Genomic DNA, 8,086 nt, shown 5'->3' with positions numbered 1-8,086 from the left:
TGCCCCCGCCATCCAGAATTGGTAGAGTCCAGCGGCCGACTAGTTGGCTTTCCTGCCGGGGCGGCTGGGCACGTCCAAACAGCGTGCAGGGGGAGCCAGCTGAGGTTTGAAGAAACCGTCAGAAAGTCTTAGGGGCAGTTTATTTCACGAAGTACCTTCATATTAAACACTGTTTCGTCAGGACGGGCTCTATAACCAAGTCGCATTAAAAGCTGTCTGAGCAACCAAAAGAAAACGTGTTCCTTTGGGTCCTCCCCTTGGCACCTCCCGGCACTGGGCTAGCCCAGGGCTTCCCATCGCGTTCCCACTCCCACAGCGCTAGGTGTGTGCGTAGCCGCCTTCCTCTCCCTGCGCTTCCCCGGTGTGGTGCTTCCCCGGGCTGCGAATGGTACGGCCCCGGCCCCCTCGGCCTCCCCCTCCGGCCGCGGGTCTGAGTGGTACGCGCCCCCCCGCCCGGTGCAGACGCGGAACTGGCGCCCGCTCGCCGCGGCGCCGGGCTCGCTCGGAAGCCGAGAGCGCTCCGCGGCGGGGAGACGTCAGGCGGGCCTGACAGGTTCCTGGGAGCTGGGGAGGTGGGGAAGTGCGCGCCGTGGGGAGCCCTGGGTGGGTCTTGGAGGGGGAAGCGGCCGCCGAGGGAAGGGTCTCGGAGGCGGCCCCGAAGGAGCGAGCGCGAGGGGGCGTGGAGCCTGCTGCGAAAGTGAGGCGGGGGCCCGAGGCGGGGCGCCCGCGCTGCCCAGGGGCGGCGGGCTGGCGCTCGGCTCCGCTCCTCCGGTGCGGCTGGCGCTGCGGGTTCCCGGGTGGGGGCGAGGAGCTGTCCAGCAGGTGAGGGGGCGGGCAGAGCTGTCCAGCCCCGGGCCCGAGCAAGGCACCGGCGCCTGGCGCGTGTGCGCCTGCGTGCGCACGCCTTATTTTTGATTAGCGTTTGGAGAACCACGCTTGGATCGCTAATGTATACATATATATATTTACATTTCGTTCTTCAGTATTGACTTGCTGAAGACTAGGCACACCATTTCATCTCTGCTGCACCTGCTCCCCTCTCCATCCTCCCGCAGCTCCATTCTTCCTCGGGCTCTCTCCTCCTTCCTCAGTCCTAGCCATCCCTGGCTTCGTTGCTCCAGTTCTCCCCCACGCTGGACCAGTCTGCTGATGAGCTTGCAAGGTCACTGCCTGGGGAGGAAGGAGGAAGGGGAGGAAGCCTCCCGTTTGGCTCACGTCAGCGAAGATATCATATCGTTCTTGGGTCGGGTTCCTGTGGTTTTCAGTATGAGATCCTGCCCCAGAGGAGGGACGAATCCACAGGGTTCGGTGGTGTGGCCATTGCAGGCCGAAAAGGCATAGATTACCTAAAGGTGTGTGGATTCTAGCCGTGGGTGCTGATGTCGGAGTACAGCAAAAGGAATGCATTTGGAGATTTGGACTACAGTAGGACAGGAGCTAGGGCTCTACATTTGTAAATAAGATTGAAGCAAGAGGCAGAGTCTGAGCCTGATGGGTTATGAAGACTACATGAGTTATAGGTGTTGTTAGAGGAGGATTTGGCGTCTGTGGGGAAGGCAGAGAAGGAGAACAGCCTTGATTATCTCTGTAGTCTGAGTATCTAAAGTCAGTGGCTATAGATGGGATAGGAATTAAGGCTAAAAATATCCTACCACTGCTAGCTAGGATAGTCCCAAGATCTCGAGTTATTGAAACTCGGAGATGAAGAGTGTAGAGTACGGCAGTTGGCTTGAGTTGGGAGAGGGGCTTCATCTCACTAATATTAGGAAGGCCCCCGAAACTAATTTACTAGCAGGAGGAAGCTTCAGCACCGCTTTTGGGATTTTAGCCAGTAGACGCTTCTAGTTTTCAGTGTAGACCTTCATAAGGACTCAGCCTACAGCTCAGGTCCTACAATTCTGGCTTGCGATAAGGTGCTGGAAATAGGTCTTGTTTGTAGCTAGATTTTTCTATGTAGAACACATGACTTTCACCTGTATCCCGTTCTATAGCTTTGTTTCTCTCTCTCACTTCTCTTAGGAGAAGGGGAGCTCAGCTCTATAAAGGGCGCCTTGCTTCTGCAGTATGCTCATGGCAATGATAGTTGGGAGAATCCAAGGACTGTTTGGGATTGTTAAGAGTGATGAACCCCAGAAATGACTGAATGTGTGGCATGCTCAGAAACGTGGTGGTGAAGAGCTACTTCTATTAAAAGCTGCAAGTGGGATTTAAAACACACACACACACACACACACACACACACACACACACACACACACACAGAAGTGAAGATAACCTGATTCTTAGTAGATGCTGTTAATGGACTAGGAGTCTCTAGAGTTAGGAAGAATGAACTGTTATGGGCCATGGCTGACTTTGGAGTAGCAGCTGCTAGCAGTGTTCGGTCACCAAGCAGGGGAGGGCCTATGGCTCTGCTATAAATAGTGCTGGGAGCCAGAGTCGCTATGGAGACAAAACTGAATCCTATTACCTATGGGTCCTGTATTGGGAGCAAGGAGGAAAGAGGGGAGAGCATTTTGAGGACACCAAGGGTATTGTAAATAGGTCTTACTTATGGGTAGAGGAGGTAAAAAGAACTCATCACCTAAATCAAATAGTGCCCTCAGTATTACAGGCAATGTCTGTGTCTGCAATATGGGAGTGTGCACAGCAAGTGAAGTGGAGTGTTTAGGTGTGTGTGGTAGTGTAATAGGAGTTTGTGTGTGTGTGTGTGTGTGTGTCTGTGTGTGTGCATGTGCATACAGTGAACATGGTCTCAGTGTGGCCATGGAAGCAAAACCTTGGAGCATTGGAAATACCCTATACTGGAGCAAAACATTTTGTTTAGAAGTCTGTGAAAATCTAATAGGAAATATAGATTCATTAAAAACATATTTGTTTATTTCGTGTGTGTAAGTGCACTCCGTGAGTGCAATGCTGAGAAGAGTGAGTTTCCCTTGAGCTAGAGTCACAGGCAGTTACGAGCCACCCAACGTGGGTACTCAAAACTGAGCCTGGGTCTTCTGAAAGAGCCACATACGAGTGGTCTTAACTGCGGAGCCATTTTTCTGGCTCCAGGAAAGAATCGATTTTTAATATGTTTAGAAATTCCCTTGAACACCCCTCCCCCATACTTGCAGAAACCCTAGTATTTTCAGTCCCTAATTTGTAATCTCTTCAAGATAGAGAAAGATCAGGCCTCCCGGGAACACACTGTTTTACTGACTCTGATCCCAAGAGCAGACTAGACAAGAGCTAGTAGTAGTTCAGCACCAAGGGCAGAGGTAATAGCCATAGCTGCTGGCCCCCTTTCTGCCTTGAACTGGGAAAACTGGTCAGAGATGAGTCAGTTGGGACATGGACATTTTTCATGTGAGATCACATGAGCTAGAATACCCAGCTATTGTTACTGTCTGCGTGCAATTAACTGGAAAGTCTATATGATAGTTACACATCAAGCTAAAAGCTGCTTAGTGAGACAGAATAATTAGGTTTCCATCTAGACAGAAAAGCACAGATTAGTGCTATTCAAAGAGTCTGGTTTGATCTTGATCACCCCTGGAGTAGTCCTGAAAGCGACTTTTTTGTTATCATAATTATTCAGTCTAGATTAGACTGTCTGGGTCTGTTTTTCAGAAGCAGAGCCCCGGGAACGAGGTTGGAACTGAGCTAGTTAGTGCTGAGCCGTTATTTCTCCAGCTCCTCTACCTTCTCCTTCCTGTGGTGCTAAGGATGGAAACCAGGGCATTATACATACTAGATAAGGGCGCGACCACTAAGCTACACCCTCAACCCCTGTTCTACTTGAAATTTGACTCTCAGAGTCTCTTTGACTCTGGGAGCCCACAAACCTAGACAGCCACCAGTCTAAGCAAGTGTCAGATTCTCTCCTGAGTACTTAAGTGGAAAGGTCTTCTGACCTGGGCCCCTGGCGGGGATGAAACTGAGAGGGATGATTCCCTTAGGCATAGCGATGCATATTTATCAGTACTCTTCCCCTGTTGGATTTTCAGATTCTATCAGAATTCCTCCTGGGAGTGCTGACTTCTTGCTCAGTGCCCCGAAGTTTCTCTGCGATGAACTGACAGATTGGAACCATGGTGCAAAAGAAGTTCTGCCCTCGGTTACTTGACTATCTAGTGATCGTAGGGGCAAGGTAACAAGAAGACGGACAATTGTCTTGTTCTCTGGGGTGGCCTCAGTTTTTCCCAGACCTTATTTTCATGTTGCTCTGCACATCTTATTCCCCCTATTGTCTTACCCTGACGGGAACTTTGATGTTGGCAGGGCAAGCCATACAGTTGGGTGGTGTGAGAATGTCAGTCTGGACAGAGACAACAGAACTCAGCTTTGTTTTGTTTTGTTTGAGATAAGATTTCTCTGTGTAGTCCTGGCTGACCTGGAACTAGCTCTGTAGACCAGGCTAGCCTTGAACTCAAAGATCCAGCTGCCTCTGACTCTTGAGTGCTGGTACTAAAGGCGTGTGCCACCACACTCAGCTCAAAACTCAGCTTTGAACTCACATCTTTGGATAGGTGAGATGCTCTGGGTAATGGTGCTTACCACCAAACCTAATGAGCTGAATTAAATTCCTGGGACCCATATGGTAGAAGGAGAGAAATTTCTCCTGCAAGGTATCCTCAGACTTCCACTTATGTTCTGGAGTATGCATGCTGCCCCTCCTAAGTAAATACATGCTAAATTTTTTTAAGTCATACTCTGTAATTTTGAGCAAGTATACTCTTTGTAGCCCAGTTTTCATGGATTATACGAAGGAGAAAGCACACTTTACTCCTCCTCTGCCTGCATATATTCTTGGGGTAATTTGTTAGCTAAGGGTACTGATCATCTTTGGGTGTTGGTGATGATTTTATTGTTGAAACTTCCAAGATAACGTCTTCCTGACAGCGCATACTCCAGTCTGCCAGTTAAACTTGGCAAGCACTCCCCAGATAGCCAAGGTGCTATAATTAGCTTACTTTATCCAAAAGTATCTTTGCGCTTTATTTGTTGGTTGTGGTTAATGTGTGATGGTGTGTTGTCTGCTTTTGGGCTGCTGAGTGTGTCTTTCTGTCCTTCAGGCACCCAAGCAGTGATAGTGTGGCTCAGACTCCTGAACTCCTGCGGCGGTACCCACTAGAGGATCACCCCGAGTTTCCCCTGCCCCCAGATGTGGTGTTCTTCTGCCAGCCGGAGGGCTGTCTGAGTGTGCGACAGCGACGCATGAGCCTTCGAGATGATACCTCTTTTGTCTTCACCCTCACCGACAAGGACACCGGCGTCACCCGCTACGGCATCTGTGTTAACTTCTACCGCTCCTTCCAAAAGCGAATGCCGAAGGAAAAGGCAGAAGGGGCAGCAGGACCCCGCGGGAAGGAAGGAACTCACATCCCCTGTGCCTCAGAAGAGGTCGGCACCGAGAGCACAGAGAGGAGTGCCTCAACCTTGCAGCCTCCAAGTGCTGACTCCACGCCTGACGTGAACCAGTCTCCTCGGGGCAAACGGCAGCGTGCAAAAGGGGGCAGCCGCTCCCGAAACAGCACTCTGACATCCCTGTGTGTGCTCAGCCACTACCCCTTCTTCTCCACCTTCAGAGAGTGTCTCTATACTCTGAAGCGTCTGGTCGACTGCTGTAGTGAACGGCTGCTAGGCAAGAAACTGGGCATTCCACGAGGCGTGCAGAGGTATGGGTTGCTGCTTATGCTTGGAAGAAAGGGCAGCCGTTCAGATAGTAATGTGATTAGTCCGTGCTCCTTTAGGACTGCTCAAACAGTTTGGTCCCAATCTAAAGGCTGCTGAGAGTCGGACCGCCTACTGTAGTCTTATTTCAAGAGATGCTGAGGAGTTTGGTGTTCGATGGTGAACGTGACATTGAGTTCTATCACATAGACCATTCTACACCTGTTTTTGTCATCATCTGTACCCTCGGGTCCCCTCTGAGATTAGAGAGTGGGCTTTCCTAACAGTACCCCTCTTCCAGTTATTATTGCGGTTTGATTGGGTTGCAGCGGTATCAGCTGCTAACGTTTCTGTGTCTGAGTCTTGCTGTGTGCTCCTCAGGGACACTATGTGGCGAATCTTTACTGGATCACTGCTAGTGGAGGAGAAGTCAAGTGCCCTTCTGCACGACCTTCGAGAGATTGAGGCCTGGATCTACCGGTTGCTCCGTTCCCCAGTTCCTGTCTCTGGGCAGAAGCGAGTGGACATTGAGGTCTTACCACAGGAACTCCAGCCAGCTCTGACGTTCGCTCTTCCAGACCCCTCTCGATTCACCCTGGTAGATTTCCCACTTCACCTTCCCTTGGAACTTCTGGGTGTGGATGCTTGTCTTCAGGTGCTAACTTGCATCCTGTTGGAGCACAAGGTGAGAGGGCCAGCTCTGTAGACCTTTCTAGAGAGAGCTATACAACCTGTTGGGAGCTAGATCCTGAGTTTGTGGAGGACAGGAACTGTGTGTCCTTTTCATCTTTTTATTTCCAGGAGGTAATGCAATGGCAGGTTTAGAGCAGGTGTTTGAATGAGTCGAATTGCAATACTGATGTCGTGTGGAATGCTTCATAGAGTTATCCTTTGTTACGCTGATTTCATTCTCTGGGGATAGCAGTAGTTCTATATCCGTGTGTAGTCCTGGGGTGGGGAGGGGCAGAACTAAGAAGGTTGAGTCAAGGGAGGATTACCACAGTGTTTCAGTTGGAAGGTGACTGACAGGGCAGGGACCAGAGCCATGGCGATTGTGGAGATAAGTGGCAGCTGTAGGCTCGGTGAGCCTGAACTGAAGTGTTGGGAGCTGTTAACTGGCAAAGCCTGTTTCCCTCTGCTGAGTGACTTACGGTGTGGCCGGTGTGGCCGTGCAGGTGGTGCTACAGTCTCGAGACTACAACGCACTCTCCATGTCCGTGATGGCGTTTGTGGCAATGATCTACCCACTGGAGTACATGTTTCCTGTCATCCCTCTGCTCCCCACCTGCATGGCGTCGGCAGAGCAGGTGAGGCTCATGGTGTCTTCCTTCTGTGCTATCCCTGGCTTCTCAAGGGAGAAGGCACAGCACCAAAGAAGACCGGTCCTCTGCCCTCATAACTTACTAGTCTGCAATTTTGGATGGATTTGAACCGGATATGTGGTAAAACGATGCTATTTGTAGTTTTGTTGGTTACAGTTAGCGATGATAGATTCCTTGCTGTGGTGCTGTAGGTGTTAATATACTGAAATGCACTGTTACCTTTCTAAAATCGGAAAAATTCTAAAGTTTGCAATACATCTAGCTGCAAGAATTTTGGGAAAGGGCTTGTCTGAATCTCCTTATCTGGGAAATTCTAACTTGATTAAATGCTCATAATAAATTTTGTCTTTGTTTCTTACCCTCTTTTACCTTTTCCACAGCTGCTCTTGGCTCCAACCCCATACATCATTGGAGTTCCTGCCAGCTTCTTCCTCTACAAGCTAGACTTCAAAATGCCCGATGATGTGTGGCTAGTAGATTTGGACAGCAATCGGGTGAGGCATTGGACTAAGAAATTAATTAGGGTCATGTTCTAGGCCCAGTTATGTGTGATAACTGTTGTTTGGATTATTTCTATTACAATACTCATTAAACAATTTTTTTTTTCTAATGTGGCTTTGACTTTAGTGGGCAGATAGGCCATTGGCTATAGAATTTAGTCTGGCATGAATTAAGAGCTCCTCCTGCATGCTCCAAGAGCCACAGGACGGTTATTTTTTGTATATGTCATTGTGTAGAGTGTAGATAATCAGTTAATAGTTTTCCTATAAGTTTCAAGGAAGAAGCTGTTTTCAGCACACATTTAAAAATATATTAACATTAGGCTGGAGAGATGGCTCAGCCATTAAAGGCTAGGCTCACAACCAAAAATATATTAACATTCTGTGATGTGAGCATATTAAAACTCTGGTAGAAAGCCTACCCTGTGTTCATTATTAAATTTTAGAAAATAAAATTAAGTGTAGGTCCAGGCCAGCCAGGTGGTTTAACAGGTAAAGGTACTTGCCTCCAACTCTGACAACCTGAATTCAATACCCAGTACCCACATGGTGGAAAGAGAGACTTGACCCATGTTGTCCCCTGTCCTCCACACATGTGACGTGGGA

At 49.2% G+C, this 8,086-nt stretch overlaps 1 protein-coding gene across 34 annotated transcripts in view; it reads left to right on the top strand.

Moving 5' to 3' along the window:
* The first annotated feature begins 284 nt into the window (after positions 1 to 284).
* The window catches only part of Madd (MAP kinase activating death domain), a 44,582-nt gene continuing 36,780 nt past the window's right edge, over positions 285 to 8,086 (top strand). For 30 of the 34 annotated variants that reach the window (XM_052724637.1, XM_052724633.1, XM_052724636.1 and 27 more), the window contains exons 1-6: positions 444 to 572; positions 3,993 to 4,135; positions 5,061 to 5,663; positions 6,040 to 6,343; positions 6,834 to 6,965; positions 7,361 to 7,474. In XM_052724637.1, coding sequence (XP_052580597.1) covers positions 4,077 to 4,135; positions 5,061 to 5,663; positions 6,040 to 6,343; positions 6,834 to 6,965; positions 7,361 to 7,474 — 1,212 coding nt within the window. In that variant the 5' untranslated portion in view covers positions 444 to 572; positions 3,993 to 4,076. The other 4 variants (XM_052724617.1, XM_052724619.1, XM_052724616.1 and 1 more) reach the window with 4 other exon arrangements.

Source organism: Peromyscus californicus, unplaced genomic scaffold, assembly GCF_007827085.1.
Source record: "Peromyscus californicus insignis strain IS unplaced genomic scaffold, ASM782708v3 Scaffold_7__1_contigs__length_154581171, whole genome shotgun sequence".
In the NCBI taxonomy this organism is placed as follows: domain Eukaryota; kingdom Metazoa; phylum Chordata; class Mammalia; order Rodentia; family Cricetidae; genus Peromyscus; species Peromyscus californicus.
Note: the sequence above shows the minus strand (reverse complement) of the source record. Positions and strands in the feature narration are given on the sequence as shown.